This window comes from Solanum dulcamara, chromosome 12 (genome assembly GCF_947179165.1).
Source record: "Solanum dulcamara chromosome 12, daSolDulc1.2, whole genome shotgun sequence".
NCBI lineage: Eukaryota > Viridiplantae > Streptophyta > Magnoliopsida > Solanales > Solanaceae > Solanum > Solanum dulcamara.
Window position 1 is genome coordinate 11,538,036 of NC_077248.1, and position 18,167 is coordinate 11,556,202.

Here is an 18,167-nt window from a genome sequence, read left to right on the forward strand (position 1 = left end):
CTTTTTGTATATTATATGGATGATCCGATCCACAAGGACCATGATTTTGAATTGTTTGATTGTCTTTCTCTGAGGAAGAGTCGGAATAGAATTGTGACACTAAGCAACAAGTTTAGAATTCATGATGTTCACTCTCCAACTTGAGGAGGAGTATTAAGAAATATTACGTAATCATATATTCACTTTTCTATTTAGTATAAATTAGATCCCACATAATATGAATTACAGACTTGGTGTCTTAGAACTAGGCCTTACTTGATTTGTAACATATGTATATATGTATTGATATTCTGTAAATGCTATACGTACACAACTTCAAACATTTCTCTTCTCCTCTAAAATTTCACTGCTCTTTCTTAAGTTTCTACATTCTCTATTTTCCAAGTCAAAAATGGAATCAAGAAAAAGCGTTAAAACCAATATAAATAAGATCCGCTACATCTAGAAGTTGATCTAGTAACTTTCTTAGGGTAGGAACTTGCTGCAATTTTCTTTGTAGAAATTTTTTGATTAATGAGATAGGTTCCTTTTCCTACTCCAATCATGAAATAATAAACCGGTTAATATATTTACTTGCAGGCCTCAACTTTGACAATTTAACAATTGGAGAATTGACACCTTAATTGCTATACCTTCTACCATAAAATTTTCTTCTTTTAATTCATTATTGTATTCTCTTCAATACTGAACACTATGCAAATTGATAATATTATAGGCCTGGTGGACTATAATATCATAGAGCAGCACCTGAATCATATCTCAAGATCAAACTCTAAGGAATTTAGATTGTATTCTCTTAAATTTGGATAACAACTACTCCTTCCGTTCATTTTGAAATGTACATATTGACTTGCATGACGCATCCTTTAAAAACTGATAACGTCAAAATATTAATTTTATGATATCACCTTTTGAATATAATAAATTTTATATTTTAGAAACTGTTTTGAGAAATATTTATAGTTAAAAAAATTAAATAGAAATTAAGTGAAATTGTTTTTGGATTTTTTTACTGGACAAGTAAAATTAAAATGGACCTCTATATTTAGTACAATAAATAAAGGGAGAACTAATGAAAAGATTAAAAAAAATCCATTTTTTGCGGAGATAATTTTTCTACATTCTAACTTCAATTAGTACAAATTTCATCACTTTCATTCTACAAAATCAGTATAAACAAATTAAAAGAGAAATAAAACGTATTATTCAAACATAGTTGTTGATCTACTGATCACATATCTTCTCTTCATCAATATCTTGTTTAAAAGATTTTTCTGAGAGACACGTTACGGCCATGGGCCATTAATTGATTAATATTAATTGAATTAACGTACCATATAAATAATGATTAATGAATGAGCCAATAAATTAGACCAGTGGCAAGAATCCACTCTATTCTTTAATGAACTAATAAAGACCTTTATCATCAATGTTAGCCATTGCTTACCATTACTGACTTAATTATTTGCATTTTGTTATTTTTTAACGATGACATGAGATTTTTGCTAGATATAGTCTACGTTGAGTTGTTATTCGTCTTTCAATATTTTGACTTTTTCTCCAAATTTGAACTTTTGGAGTGGGTACTTGCTTCTAATATTATTTAACGGAAAGGGTCAGAAAAGTTCATAAATTGTATGAAATGGAATAAAAATATTCTCGCTAATAGTTTGATTTAAAAATATTTATGTCGTCAATAATTTGATCCTAAAATACCTTTATTATTCCTTAATGGATTAAAAATATCTTTTTCTTGATAAATATAATAGCTTTTTCTTTTTAAGCATATTCTATTCCTAATAAAAATATTACTACTTTTAAAGAATCCCTATTTTTGTTTCTAATTTTTTTTTTAAAATCACTTTAACTAATAAATAATTAGGAAATAATCTTTGTTTTTCCTTCTCAATCTCATTTTAACAATAAAATAGAATAACTTCATGTATATTTTTAACTAATAATATAGGTCATATATATAGGATCATAGTAATTCCATCATTAATTTTCATTTAGGCAACGATAATTTATTTTCAATAAAATAGAAAATCTTATTTTTCTTAATTTTTTAGGAATTGAAGTAGGATAAGCATTTCTCTAATTTTTTTAAAAATCATTATTAGGAAAAAAATGTATTTAAAAATAAAAGAAATAATATGCTTATTTGAAAAAGAAAGTAACAATAGATGCATTTTTGGATCAAACTATTAACGGTAAGACCCATTTTAGACTAAACTATCAACTGAGTGCATTTTTGTTCAATTTCACATTTATTTATTTATTTAAACACTATAGTTGATAGTAATTACTTCGTAATTAGTACGATTTATTTGCCAGGTCAAAACTGATAGCCTTTTAATTATAAGACCGACGACCCACTCAAATTTGTAATAATTGATTATCAATTACTATGTCTGAACATTTCGTGCATGTATTGATTTAACGTAGCAGAAAATTTAAAAAACTATTCTTAATTAGAAATTGTCAAAATTGTGACTCATTCTTGTGAGAGTTGCCAAACCTAGAATCATTGTCGTGTTGCTGTAGTTAACATTATTTTTTACCTATAAATACCGCCTCATTTTACTCTCATCATCACAAAATCGAAATACAACAAACAAGTGTAGAACTTCATAGACTATATATTATATAGTAATTATACAAAAAAAAAAATGGCTTCAACTAGCTTCCTCTTTCTTCATGTGTTAGTCGTGTTTACTCTAGCACGCATGGCTTTTTCGGATTTGTCAGATGATTTCTACGAAGATATCTGTCCCGAAGCTTTACCAACTATTAAACGGGTTGTTGAGGATGCAGTCAGGCAAGAGAGGCGAATGGGTGCCTCTTTGCTACGATTGCATTTTCATGATTGTTTCGTTAATGTGAGATTCTTTTTTCTCTTGCACTTAATGTTTGGTACTTTGGTTACTTTAGATGTAGTTATTAATTACTATTGTATTTCTTATAATAAAAATGTAGGGTTGTGATGCTTCGATTCTTCTTGATCAAACATCTATTATCGATAGTGAGAAGACTTCTCGTGCTAATAACAATTCTGTCAGAGGATTTGAAGTGATCGATAAAATTAAATCGGAGGTTGATAAAGTTTGTGGACGTCCAGTTGTATCTTGTGCAGACATCTTGGCTGTTGCAGCTCGTGACTCTGTAGTTGCTGTGCGTATTACTCCTTGTTTTCCCCTAACATAAGCTATAGTTAATTTAATGTATAATTAAACTGATATTTTTGTTACATTCACACAGTTACATGGACCAACATGGGAAGTGCAACTAGGAAGAAGGGATTCCACTACAGCAAGTAGAACCACTGCCAACAATGACATTCCAACTCCATCCATGGATTTACCAGCACTTATCGACAATTTCAAGAAGCAAGGTTTGGATGAGGAAGACCTCGTTGCTCTCTCCGGTGGACACACACTAGGGTTTGCTCAGTGTTTCACTTTCAGGAATCGCACCTACAATGAGACTAACAATATTGACTCCACCTTTGCAAGCCAACGTCAAGCAAATTGTCCTCGTAGTGGAGGTGATTCCAATCTTGCTCCCCTTGATCCTACACCTGCTCTTTTCGACTCGAAATATTTCAGTAACTTGGTGTCTAAGAAAGGGCTTTTGCATTCTGATCAAGCACTATTTAGTGGAGGAGAGACTGATGAGCTTGTTAAAACCTATAGTACAAACCTGAGGACTTTCTCGAAAGATTTTGCTGAGTCTATGATTAAGATGGGTAATATCAAGCCGTTAACGGGGAATCAAGGCCAAATTCGTGTCGATTGCAGGAAGGTGAACTAATGTTGCTAATGAAATCAAGTGTATTTCAAAATCAATTTGTTATTTTCAATTGTAATTGTGATTTTAATTCGTTTGGTACCTTAATTTGTTGTTATTTACCTAAAATTAAATAAATTTATTGTGAACAGAGAATTGTGCGGTACTTTGTTTTTCGAAAAAATTGAATTATGTTGTTTAATTTTCAGCTGGCTAGTAAATAAAATATCAGGATACGATTGTAGAGAGAGAATGAACAATCTTTTTACTTGAGTAATTAAATTGATTTTCCTCAAACTTGTTTGACTAATAGATTATGAAATTAATAATTGCATCGGAAAACATCTTTAACATTAGCGCTTAGTTTTCTTAAATTTCCCTCAGTGATATATGTGGCCTAAAGAGAAACATCAACGAGAGGCCTTAAGTTTTTTATTAAAGAAAAAAATCATTTATAATTTTGTTTGAAATTAATTATTTTAACTTTTTGAGATGCAAAATTATTAATAATGTGTTTAGTATTCATTTCTTTTAATAGTTTTTTTGCTTGATAATATAGCTAATTCATTTAATCTCTTTTGAGTCATTATTGATCTTAGATAAGATTTTATTGATTTCAATTTTGAAAACTTCTTTCCATTGAGCTAATTGTTGTGAGAATTATTAACATTGTTCTATAAGCAATATAGATATTTGGAAAAGAAAACGCTTTTTATATGATTGAATATATCACTTAAAATATCATCTTCTGTATGTATGTACTACATTTCTCCTAACACTTTTAAGTCGAAAAATAAATTCATGCTCTAGTTGATATATTTAAATTAAAAAATAATTAAGAAGACAATATATTGTATGAAGAATTTTCTTTAAAAAAAATACGTAACAAGTTTTAAATGCAAAATAATAAAATATAAAATAATCAAATCTGGTTCGACAAATAAAAAAATTGATATTATTTTTATTGCTTGAGTAATCTTGATGCAACACTAGAACTAGAGAAAGAAAAAAAGAATTGGCAATTGACTTTTCTCTAATAAAGAATTTGGATTTGGAGAATTTAGAAAGGCCAAAGTGAAATATAAAAGTAAAACTATGGTATTAGTAGAAAGAGAAAAATAATAATCCTACTAAAAGACAAAATTAATGTGGCCTGTAATAATGATGAAGGTATAAATGTGGAAAGAAGGCTATTCATTCACACGTGGGTGCTAAGAGAGATTCTCAAAAATAGGATTTTGTTATGAAAGTGTATGTCCATTCACACGCCCTTTTCCCTTTTTATTTTTTCTTGTTTTTTTTTCTTTTTTTTTCCTTCACTAAATTTTATGCCCTCTCCCAATTTGTATAGTTTTTTATTCACAGTATAGCCACGGCAGTTATACAACAAGAAGATAGAATTCTGAAAACTTTTTCTCTTTCTCTTATTATCTTTCTTTCTTATTAATTTGCTGAGTTAATTTATTTTATAACACGTTATTAGCACGAGCCGCTAACCAACTGAGCTATATTTTTAAGAAGGTAACAAACGGGGTAAGAATTTTATTTTCTTAAAATATCTAATATTTCTAAACTTGAATTTGTTGCTCTTGACATATTTGGAAAAGGCTACTCATCATGGCATTAGATGCCGAAATACATCTAGAATCGATAGGTCTAGCAGACACCATCAAAGATGACAATACGGCATCTAGTCAACACCATGCCAAAGCCATGATATATCTCCCTCACCATCTTGACGAGAGATTAAAATTAGAGTATTTTACATTAAAGGATCCCCTTAAATTGTGGAAGAATCTAAAAGAAAGATATGACCGCATGAAGTTGGTCATCCTTCCACAGGCACGTCATGATTGACTAATTCTGAGATTAATAGATTTTAAAAATATAATTGAATATAATTCTTCCTTGTTTAGGATTATAGCTCAATTAAATTTATGTGGAGAAGAAATCACTGAGCAAGATAAACTTGAAAAAACATACTCCATATTTCCACATGCGAATATGCTCCTGGAGCAATATCGCGAAAAGGAGTTTAAAAGATATTCCGAATTACTATCTCACCTTCTAATTGTTGAACGCCACAACTAACTGCTAATGAAAAATCATGATAGTCGGCATGTTGGTTCTTTTCCACTCCCTGAAGTGAATTAGGCAAATTATAACCAACGAGAAAGAGGTGATGGCCCTAATCGTGGTCGTGGTCATGGTCGAAGAAGAAATTATAATCATGATGCTCGGCTGGCACCGAGAAATGATCAGCAGTACAAAAAGAAGAGTGAAAAGCTAGAAGCTTTACAAAAGAAAATTTCAAAAAGTATATGTCATACATATGGAGGTATGGAACACTGGTCACGGACCTGCCGGTCATCAAAACGTCTGGTTCAGCTATATCAGATATCCTTAAAGAGGGCAGAAAATAATCTAGAGACAAACTTTATCTCTGAAGATAATATTGAGCCTGTGCATCTAGATGTGGCTGATTTCTTTAATTTTTCAGAAGAAAATATGAATATTGATAATCCTAATAATATTTAAATAATTTTTTTTATTTGTGTGTACTAAATGATATGTTTGAATTTTTCTAGTTTATGTAAATAAATAAAATTTGTATAATGGATCATGTTTTAATTATAATATGTACTTTATTTTTTTGAAGAAAAAATATGGATATGCCTCAAATTTTATTTAGATCAATGATCAATTACAAGGATATTTGTGTAATTGATAGTGGAACAACTCATGTCATTTTTAAAGACGAGAAATATTTTTCCAACTTGCTTAGAAGAAAAGCAAATGTTACTACAATTTTTGATAATTCAAAAATGATTGAAGGCTCCGAAAGAGCTACTATATTTCTATCTATGGGGACAAAGATTGTTATAGAGGATGCATTCTTCTCTTCTAAATCCCCAAGAAACTTATTAAGTTTTAAAGATATCCGCAGAAATGGATATCATGTTGAGACACTATATGAAATGAATATTAAATACCTTGGTATAACCAAAAGTGTCTCAGGCTAGAAATATATTTTGAAACAATTACCAACTTTGTCGTCTGGCCTATATTATGCAAAAACTAGTGCAATTGAAGCATATTTGATCGTAAATTAGAAGTTTACTGATCTAAATACATTTGTGCTATGGCATGATCGAATAGGTCATCCTGGATCAATAATGCTGCGAAGAATTCTTGAAAATTCAACTGGACATCTAAATATAGCCCATTTATGAATTTTTGGTTGTACGGTATACGTACCTGTTGCACCACAACGTACAAAGATTGGCCCTCAATGAAGGTTGGGCATATATGTTGGATTTGACTCACCCTTCATAATTAGTACCTTGAACCATTGACAGGAGACTTATTTACTATTCGATTTGTAGATTATCAGTTTGATAAAATAATTTTTCCACCATTAGGGGAAGAGAAAAAGGACCCCGCAAGAGAAATTGCGTGGAAGGTTTCATCACTATCTCATATTGATCCACGTACCCGCACATGTGAGCAGGAGGTCCAGAAGATCATTCACTTATACAACATAGCAAATCAAATGCCAGATGCATTTACTGATTTGAAATGGATAACTAAGTCACATATCCCTGCAGTGAATGTGCATATCCGGATTGATGTCCCAAAATGAACATCTACTAGTATCATAGTTTCTGAATCTCAAACACGCCTGAAGCTTGGTAGACCATTGGGTTCAAAAGATAAAGATTCTAGAAAGAAAAGCGTAAGAAATAAAAAGAAATGATATTACAAAAGAACCCCCCGAAGAAGGTCAATATTTGAGTAATCCTGATATTTCTGAAGAAATCAATGAACCCGAGACTCAAGTGAATTAAGAACTTTCAATAAGTTTCACTGGTGATGAGATAAATTTAGATCGATCGAAAATTACGGTGGATAATATTTTTGCATATAATGTTTCAATTAACCTTATACAAGATAGTGAAAGTCTTGGGCCTAATTCTGTCGAAGAATGTCGATGTAGATATGATTGGCCAGAATGGCAAAAGACAATTCAATCCGAATTAGACTCACTTACTAAACGTGAGGTTTTTGGACCTGTAGTCCAAACCCCTGAAAGTGTAAAACCAGTTGGCTATAAATGGGTTTTTGTGTGAAAATGAAATGAGAAAAATGAAATTGTTAGATACAAGGTTGCACAAGGATTCTCTCAAAGACCCGGGGTCAACTATGAAGAAACATATTCACCTATTATAGATGGAATAACTTTTCTATATCTCATCAGTTTAGCTATACATAAAACTCTTGAAATACATCTAATAGATGTAGTTACAGCTTACTTTTATGGTTCACTTGATAATGAAATTTACATGAAAATTCCAGAAGAATTAAAATTGCCTGAAGCATGTACTAAGTCTCGGGAGATGTACTCAATGAAACTGCAAAGATCATTATATGGTCTGAAATAATTAGGGTGTATGTGGTATAATCGTCTTAGTGAGTACTTGATAAATGAAGATTATATAAATGATGTTATTTGTCTATGTGTTTTTATTAAGAAAATGGAATGAGAGTTTGTTAAACTCGCCATTTATGTTGATGACATAAATCTAATTAGAACCCCTGAAAAGGTCCAAAAGCCGATTGAATATCTAAAGAAAGAATTTGAGATGAAAGACATTGGAAAGACAAAACTTTGTCTAGGTCTGCAAATTGAACATTTAGAAGACGAGGTCTTTGTCCACCAATCTGCCTACACTGAGAAAATCTTAAAACAATTTTACATGGACAAAGCACATCCATTAAGTACTCAAATGGTTGTTCGATCACTTGAAGTGGAAAAAGATCAATTTCGACCTCCATAAGAGGATGGAGAACTTCTTGGTGCTGAAGTACTATATCTCAGTGCTATTGGTGCACTCATGTACCTTGCTAACGCAACCAGGCCTGATATAACATTTTTTGTTAATTTTAGCAAGGTATAGTTCATCCTCAATGCGAAGGCATTGGAACGGTATCAAATATATTTTGCGATACCTAAAAGATACCATTGATATTGTAACCCCCCCCCCAAAAAAAAAAAAATTATTTACTAAGATTCGGACCCTTCTTCGTATACGTGTAGGATCGAACTCGACTATTGTGAAGTGTATGCAGGAGTTAGGATGAGTTCCTAAGTAATTGAGGAGCGTTAGAGGTGATATGGGGTCATAAAGAATCCCTAATACCTAGCTAAGTCCAAAGAATTCGTCTTGGCTAAGTTTTAGAATGAGTTCGTATAAGGGGTCAACTTCTAACGACCATATCTCTTGGAATATGGCGATATGGATGGCCCATTAACTATTAAATTAAAGGTCTTCGAGTGTTCTTTCCAACGCCGCCAAGATTGTAATTTTTAGAGTTTGGGGTCAAAAATTATAACTATCCTAAGACAGACTAGTACTGTAGGAATTTCATGCCTGGGTGGTAACCGCTGGAAACCTAGGCTTGGCGCCGCAGTGGCGCGACGCGCCACTATCGCGTCAGGAACAAGCCTCAGTAGTTTGGTCCCTGGCGCGGTGCGCCATTACGAGATGTGTAGGGTTTTTAAGCCTATTTTCCAGAACCTAGAAAATATATAGGCTTGGCGCTGTAAGGGCGCGACACGCCACTATCGCGCCATAAAACAGCCTTAGTAGTTTGGTCCTTGGCGCGATGCGCCACTATTAGGTGTGCAGGTTTTAAGCCTATATTCGACTTGGCGCCATAGTGGCGTGATGGGCCACTATCACGCTAGGAGTGTTTTAGCCCCTTTTTCCAGATTTTCGAAGAAAGGGCAAATTGGGCATTTTCCAAATTATATATACACACTAGCCTTGGACGTTTTTGGACCATTTTCAGTTCCTCTCTCTCTCTCTAAAAATCCCTATAAATTCCCTCTCTTCTCCTTCAAATCTTTCTCTAACAAGGATTGCCTTCAAGAACTTAAAAGGTTCAAGCCTTACATTGAAGACCTAACATCAAGGTTTCTTCAAAGTCTTCACCAAGGTATGTAAGGCTACTCAAAGCATGTGTTGAGTCCGCCCATGTTCCCTACATCTTCTTTGAGATTGATTGTTCATAAGAATGAAGTTTATTGATAGAGTTAGGTCCAAATAAGTCCTTTTCATCTAGTAATCTAACTTTTATTATATTGATGTTGTGGAGTCAATAAAGTGATGTGCTACATGTTGGTATGAGTTGACTGAGATGAGAGATCGAACATATATTGTTAATTTCTTAACTATGTTGATTATGATAAGGAATGTTAATTTTCTTAAACATGTTACCTATCTTGCATTGTTGATTTAAAACCTTGGAGTTGTGATGAGTCCCAAAAGATTTGTTAATTGAATAGAGGCACGATTGGATAGGTTTGTATGTTATTATAAATGTATATTTAATCTATTCTTGAAAGATATGATTGGGATTGATCGGATAGTTTGATTAGGAGAGATTTGATTGTGATAGAGTTGATGAGTTGACAAGGTTGTAAATGAGACTTGTCGATATGATTTGACTGAGTTGATTGGATGGAGTTTTATGAGCATTGAGTCTTGGGAGGAGTATCGAGCACCGAATTGGGTAAGAGTAAGTAATAACTCAAATTCAATAACTACGTCGCCAAACGTAGGAAGGGATAGAACCGTTAAAGTTGGATGCTTCCCCAAAAAAAATTGTCCTGACATTATAGGACTTGGTTGGATTGGATCCATGATTGGTTGATTCGTTCATATCCTGGCAAAGTATGAACGGACACGACAATAACATTGGTTTGTTGTACTGTCACTGGCTCATAAGTGATGGTTGTCGGATAAGAAAAACTCCCATATAGGTCTTGATAGTACTCTGAGTCGGATTTAGTTGAATTGTATGTGAATGGTCCCGTCTAAACCATATTCTTGTCTAGACTTAGGACACTTGATTGAGTTGCTCTTCTTTCTAAGTTGAGATTCTGAATTGGTTTGATTCTTTCTGATGTTGTTTCATTCGGCCATTTTACATACTCGTACATTCCATGTACTGACGTCATTTGGCATGCATCAGTTCATGATGCAGAGACAGGTACTAGAGATCATCAACCGACGCACCGTTGAAGATTTCCCCACCTCCAGCTTGTTGGTGAGTCCTCCCAATTTCCGGAGGATACCGAAATTTTATTTATAGCTTTATTTTGTTCCCTTTATTTTGATTGTTGATAGCCATGGACTTGTCATTGGAACCTCCTGAATTGTTGATAGAGGCTTCATAGACTAGAGTGTGGAAGTGGTGAATTGTCCGTTTTGACTAATTTTATTCTAGTTAGTTATTGATTGGGTATTTATTTGGCCTTTGGCCCTAAATTATGAATAGTATTCTTATAATAGAGTCTTCCGCCGATTGATTGTGAATGAATGAGAGTGTGACTGGATCAAGTGGTTCGCTTGAAGGCCAAAAATGGCTTTCGAGTGCCGGCCACGTCTAGGATACCTTTCCGGGGCGTGACAGATATGGGTTTGTTTTATAATAAAAAAGATTGTGCAGACCTTATTGGTTATGTAGATGTAGGTTATTTATTAGACCCACATAAAACTTGATCTCAGACAGGTTATCTATTTACACACGGAGGAACTACTATATCATGACGATTTATAAAATAGTCTATTGTTACTACTTCTTCAAATCATGCTGAAATAATACCAATTCATGAAGTAAGTAGAAAATGTGTATGATTGAGATCAGTGATACAGTTCATTAAAGAAAGGTGCTGCCTGGAAAATAAAGTCAAAGTACCCACAATTATATTCGAAAACAATGTCGCATACATAACTCAATTGAAATGTGGCTTCATAAAACGAGACAGAACAAAACATAATTCACCAAAATTATTCTTCACACATGATCTCCAGAAGAATGGTGATATTGATGTACAACAAGTTCGTTCGAGTGATAATATTGCAGATTTATTCACAAAGACATTACCAACATCAACTTTTGAGAAGCTAAGGTGTAAGGTTAGAATGCACCGTCTCCAAAATATCAAATAAAGTTTTCATCAAGAGTAAATTACGCGTTGTACTCTTTTTTTCTTAACCAAGGTTTTGTTCCACTGGGTTTTTCTGATAAGGTTTTTAATGAGGCAGTACTCAAGACGTATTACCAGATGTGTGTACTCTTTTACCTTCACTAGGCTTTTTTCTAGTGGGTTTTTCCTAGTAAGGTTTTGATGAGGCACAAGATCTATGAGTGTTCATGATAACTATGTATATTGTTTCTTGTAAAAAAATTAATGGGGCACACTACACGTGGACATACAAGGAGGAGTGTTATGAAAGTGGATGTCCATTTTGTGGACGTCCCTTTCCCCTTTTACTTTTTCTTTCTTTTCTCCTCATTTTCCTTCTCCTTTTTCCTCCACCAAATTTTGTCCCCTCCCCCAACTTGTATACTTCTTTCATTCGCAGTGGCTATAAATAGCCACTGCAATTATACAACAAGAAGATAGAATTCTGAAAACTCTCTCTCTTTCTCTTATTATCTCTCTTTCTTATTAATTTGCTAAATTCGTTTATTTTATAACAAATTTTACTTTTCAATTTATTTCAAAGGTCTCATCATTCCTCCTTCTTTTTTTAAAAAAAAGTTGAAAAAATTATTTGGGTGAATACTTTTTAATAAATAATTATTGATTTTAACGATACTTTTTATTTATTACCAACTATAGTAATACATAATAATATTATGATATATCTGTCATTATTAAAAGTAAATTGTGCATGCAATATAAATGTATTAAAAATATTTTAAAATATATTATGCTTGTTTGATAAGAAATTGACACAATTATTATAAGTGTATTAAAGTATGTGATAAATATATTATTCATGAATAAGACTTGTATTATATGAATTTTATAAATTATTTTCGGTAATATATATTAAAACTGTATTATAAATGTAATATAACTTTCTAGTAAAAACAAATATTATTATTATAAATGATAAATATTTTTTTAATATAGTATATTTATGTAAGTTCCCATAAAAATTGTACTGCTGCAAGAAAATTTTAGGGCCTCCACAATGGTGAGGCCTAAAGCAGTTGCTTGGGCTGCTTTACCATTGGGCCGACCCTGGAATTTAGGAGCGGCAAATGCGTAATTTGAGTTGGATTTGAACAGTTTAAAATAAAGTATATTAGTATATAAATGAGGAAAAATTACTTAATTGAGTATTTTTTAAAAATTAATTATTGATTTTAGCGATATTTTTTATTTATTACAATTTATAGCAATACATAACAATATTATGATAAATCTACACTTGTATTAAAAGTGAATTATGTATACAATATAAATGTATTATAAGTGTTTTAAAATATATATTATGTTTGTGTAGTAAGAAACTGACATAATGTATTATAAGTCTATTAAAGTATGTGATAAATGTATTATTTATCTATAAAACTTGTATTATTTATGTTTTATAAATAGTTCTCTGCAATATGTATTAAAACTGTATTATAAATGTATTATAAGTGTTCAATGAAAAAAAAATATTGCTATAGATGATAAATATTTTCTTAATATTGTATATTTATGTAAGTTTTCCTATAAATGATCGGGTTAATGACTCGCCTAAAATATTTTGATAAGATGATCTAGGAAAAAATGCGCTAGACATAGGTGATAACCCAACCTTTTCAATTTAACACAACTTTTGATCAATAGATATTTTGGAACATTTATAGATATTCTTAATCAATCTTTAATGAATATTTATGTTGTCGAGCATACATATAAACGGAAGAAAGTAGAGGGATATTAGAAAGTCTTCCTTCTTTCATTCTTGTCTCGTGCAATAGAATTGAATTAAGAGTTAATCCTTAGATGTTTTGGTTACAAATAGTGAGAACAAGATCATTCTTAGGAAGACCAAATTGTGAAAGAGGCGTTAAGGCTAAAGCCGTAATATCAATGTTTTATTACAGACTTGACTATCCGAAAAAAAAAAGAAGAGACAACAAGACATGACCCTTAATATAATTAAGCATGATCAAACTCGATCCATATGCATCTTTATTCTTCGCCAACACGATAGCACTAACACCAATTTCACTGGACCCTGCATCGCAATATTAGATTAAACGAACATTAACCAACAAATTTATTGGCAATATTTATACTAATCTTCTCTTTTATATTCAATTTTGATGACTCGAATCTATAATTTTAGAATTTAAGATAGAGGGTATTTACCATCTGATTGAGCAACTTTCTCTTATCCTTTTATAGCCAATTGAATTTGATTGTATCGAAAAAAATATATATATAGCAAGCATTGAGATCTAAAGTTTCAAATTTACTACTGTTGGTGTTACTCCATTATCTAATTTACTTTAACAATGAGAGCTAGCACCAATTCTAAACATATTAGACATGTTTGTTTGTTTTTTGGTTTATTTCAAAATAAAATTACCTTTTTATATTTGAAAATAATTAACTTTAAAATTTTAAGATAATTTATAATTATGTAAATATTTAAGGCTTATTTTAGATCACAAATTTCTTTGTTAAACTCAATATCCAATCAAATACTGCAAGAATCAAAATATTATACTTCCTTATTTAGAAACAGTTTCCCCCGGACCCCGCGCATAGCGGGAGCTTTAGTGCACCGGGCTGCCCTATTTAGAAACAGTTTAACTTTAAACTTCTTAATGAGATTATTTACATTTACACCACATAAAATAATTATAACTTGTTTTAATTTAGATAACACCTTTCGAATTTCTTTTGTTTTTAACATAGTACACATTCAATCAAAACACCACCACATAAATTGGAACAGAAAAAATACAAATATTAAAATTAACGTACTTGGTGCAGTCAGTGGAGAGGCTAATCTTGAATGGACTTTTGACACCACAAATCCCAGGAAGAGCAGCAGCTTTGCCCATGTCAATGCCCTTTATAGTAGTAGCAGCTGATTTCAGGCAAGAGCATGCAGTCCTACGATCCTGTGTAGTCTTAGCAGAATTCACCAAACCTTTAACAACATTACAACAAAGACCCACAGGACCACGATTCTGCAAATAAGGGAGACAGTTAACCACACCAGCCTGAACTTGACCACAAGTAAATGCCTCTGATGCATAGGGTGCAACCATCACCATGCACAAAACCACCAAACATGCAATTTTCCCAACCATTTTTTTTAGAGAAGATATAAAGTTAATTAACAATATTAGAGAAACAAATGTTTTTTGCTCGTGTTGGGTACTTTTGATGGTTTTTTATAGAGTGGGAGAATTAGTTGGCAGTTGGGTCATTAAATTCAATGTTCTTTTTTTTTGGGTACATAATTACATAAATATACTCACTCCGTGTCATTTTACTTGACAACTATATTAAAAATAAATATTTTATTTTATTACTTGTTCATTTTAGCAAATCAAAAGAATTTTTTACCTTAGTATTAAATAACTACACAAGGCAGTAGCACTGTAACAAATAAAGAATTTTGTGGCACTTAGATTTTAGAGACTTTGGATGCAATGACATTAACTCAATTATCGCTACATGCTTTTGTGGTTGAAATACATATTGACGTTAAAAGAAAAAATTATTACCTGTGTCTCTTTTGTTGTAGTGCAATAGTCAAATTTAGAGTTTGAAAGGATCATTAATAAGATTTATGTGGTAAAAGACACATCTAATTAAAAATTTCTTAGAGAGCGCATTAGATCAACAGAGGCTAAATAATATAAAATAGAGGGAGTATTATTATTGCGGTTAGAAAAGAACATAGCTCTATTTCACGAAAATGGTGCAAATATTTTGATTATGAATTTAGGTATAAATTTTTTTAAATAAAATTTACACATTTAAAAATTACATAAAAATTAATACAAGCCAACATAATTGATGATTCAAAATAGTTTTATTTTAAAATTAAAAAATTATAACAAAAAAATATATTTGACTCTCCAAATAATAACATCTTCACGTAAAGGGACGAAGGGGGTATTAAATTCTCATGCAAACTAAACTAGATATTTTCAAATATTCAAGAGATTTGAAAAGACTCACTACAAATGTTTCTAAGTGCTGAGCTATATTTATTTTACTTGTGGAGTTAACTTAATTATAGCAAAGTGATACCAATTAAGAAGTTGCAAATTAGGTTGACGTGGAATATTACTGGTATTCTCCAACGCAATTCATCTTTAATTTCAGCCTATGAAATCAATATATCTAGAACTTGATAGAAAATATACAGTACTAAATATATAAGAGTTTCAAAAGGCATCTATAAGGTTGTGATTCATTATATACTGAATTAAATTGGTTCTAAGTTATATTTGACGATTAATCAATAATTTGAGGTGCTTTTTTGGGTGTATGACATCATATCCACTGTTAGTTCATTTATTCTAATTAGCCGTTTTAACTCTATATTATGATCATGATCAATTTAGCATTAAGATTGTCACTATATATCATCAATATCAATCTCATCAAGAATTTTATTCATTGCTTTAAGACGATTTTGAATTGGATACTCAAATTCTCTCAACAAATCAAAGCCAAATGCTGATAACCCTTTTTACATTAGTCTTCTCTCGGTAGCTACTACAATATTGGGGCTTTTTAAAAAAATAATAATAATCAAGTCGCTTTAGAATTCATTCATTTTTATCTTAAATCTAGATTAATCAGTATCAATAATATATTCAGTATAATCTTATAAATAAAATCTAAATAAAATAAAATATATGTAAACTTTGCCTTATTAATACTATCTATAAACTTTAGTTCCTCGTTATTTGTGTGAAGGCTTCAAATTGTATTTATTATATCCCCGGGACCTCGCCTACTCTTAACAATTGCTCTACGATTTTAGATTGAAGTTATTCTTATGGTGAGTTTGGTAAAGAAAATATTATTCCGAAAAATAAGTGAATTTTTTATTTATTCTAAAAAAATTTAAAATTTAGATAAATATTATGGAAGGTGTATGGGAAGGGGACTATAGGGGTGTCGGAGAAGATGAGGTGTGTTGGAGGGCATAGGGGGAACAAAATTAATATCGAATATAATGCTACTTATAGAACTTGTTTTTCATACTTTCATTAGGAACATTATTTTTCTCATTTTTTTTTATGAAACTTGTTATCAAAAAAATATTTTCTAAAATTTTAAATTTTGACTAATCAAACATGAAAAAATAAAAAATAAAAAATTCTACATGCCGAACACACCCTTAATCTAACAGTGATCAAATTTCTCATGGCCGTGGCCTAAATTCAAGTTGTCAATATTTGTTAGGTAGAAATTATTAATATAATAATTATCCAAACCAAAACACGTGGATTAGGCCAAAATCCCAACTCCGATCCACTAAATAAGAAAAGAAAAACAAATTGAAAGGAAATGGATTAATTCACAAGGGTACGTCAATCAATGTTTAATCTTTGTAGTGATACTTATTAAATAGGAACAATTTCAAATATATATAATAAATATATTCATATTTTATTTACATAAAAAATAGTAAAAAATCATAGAAAATATATAGTGACTATATAATATAGCTTACCAAAAGCCATAAAAAATATATACTAACTATACAATATAGATTACCTATACATGAGTTATACACTGAATATATATTTTAATACATTTTATACATGAAATATACATTGAGTATACATGAATATACACCAAATGACCCTTTTTTTGTTAATTAAAATGACCAATGACCATCTACTGTAATCATCCCTACTAAATACTCCATCGGTTCATTTTACTTGTTCAGTATTTTAAAAACAAATATTTATTTTTATTGGTTAGTTTTAACATATCAGAAAGATATAATTATAATTTTCATATTTTACCATCAATATTAATTAATTATTCTTCAAATTATTTTTGCAAAACCAAATTAATATAAGTATTATGATAAAATACTCTTATTAATTGTCAGTTTTTAATGATCAAGCATGATTCAAAATGAATAAACACAATATGTATATGCATGACCATAGATATCATGCTAAGGAAGGAGGAGGAGAAACCGATGAGAGAAAAGAAAATTAAAACTTAAAGAGTAACAATTTTGGTAATAATCAGACATTAAATCCTTTAAATTATGATGGAAAAGGTTCCAACTTCTAATGTGATAGTTAAAGCCCTTAATCAGACATTTGGTTACAAGTGGAAAATAACACATGCATATTAGAATAATTAGAAAAATAGGTTCTTGCCTAATAATTGGTGAGTAGGCAACAGATTAAAAAGAGAATTTTAACTATTTATTGATGATTTTGATTTTTGACACTGATATTTACTAAAAAGGTAAAAGAGAAAGTGATCAATTCTCTCTTTTAATTTTTACTAGTATATTTCA

The 18,167-nt window shown here is 31.0% G+C and overlaps 2 protein-coding genes across 2 annotated transcripts; one reads left to right on the forward strand and one right to left on the reverse strand.

Moving 5' to 3' along the window:
- Positions 1-2,609: 2,609 nt before the first annotated feature.
- On the forward strand, positions 2,610-3,942 carry LOC129876546 (peroxidase 22.3-like). Its single transcript, XM_055952005.1, has 3 exons — positions 2,610-2,879; positions 2,977-3,171; positions 3,259-3,942. Exons 1-3 carry the CDS (start codon positions 2,670-2,672, stop codon positions 3,808-3,810), a joined length of 957 nt encoding a protein of 318 aa, XP_055807980.1. The 5' UTR covers positions 2,610-2,669; the 3' UTR covers positions 3,811-3,942.
- A 9,553-nt stretch (positions 3,943-13,495) lies between these two features.
- Positions 13,496-15,017, reverse strand: LOC129876915 (non-specific lipid-transfer protein 2-like). The gene is made up of 2 exons (XM_055952391.1): positions 14,636-15,017; positions 13,496-13,880 (listed from the first exon to the last, which is right to left on the reverse strand). Exons 1-2 carry the CDS (start codon positions 14,965-14,967, stop codon positions 13,871-13,873), a joined length of 342 nt encoding a protein of 113 aa, XP_055808366.1. The 5' UTR covers positions 14,968-15,017; the 3' UTR covers positions 13,496-13,870.
- Between the last annotated feature and the right edge of the window lie 3,150 nt (positions 15,018-18,167).

What these genes read in the sequence shown, in the direction of transcription:
- LOC129876546 (XM_055952005.1), top strand. Translation starts at nt 2,670, where the DNA reads ATGGCTTCAACTAGCTTCCTCTTTCTTCATGTGTTAGTCGTGTTTACT. An exon ending in TTCATGATTGTTTCGTTAAT is followed by an intron (nt 2,880 to 2,976) that starts GTGAGATTCTTT and finishes ATAAAAATGTAG; the next exon opens with GGTTGTGATGCTTCGATTCT. An exon ending in CTCGTGACTCTGTAGTTGCT is followed by an intron (nt 3,172 to 3,258) that starts GTGCGTATTACT and finishes ACATTCACACAG; the next exon opens with TTACATGGACCAACATGGGA.
- LOC129876915 (XM_055952391.1), bottom strand. Translation starts at nt 14,967, where the DNA reads ATGGTTGGGAAAATTGCATGTTTGGTGGTTTTGTGCATGGTGATGGTT.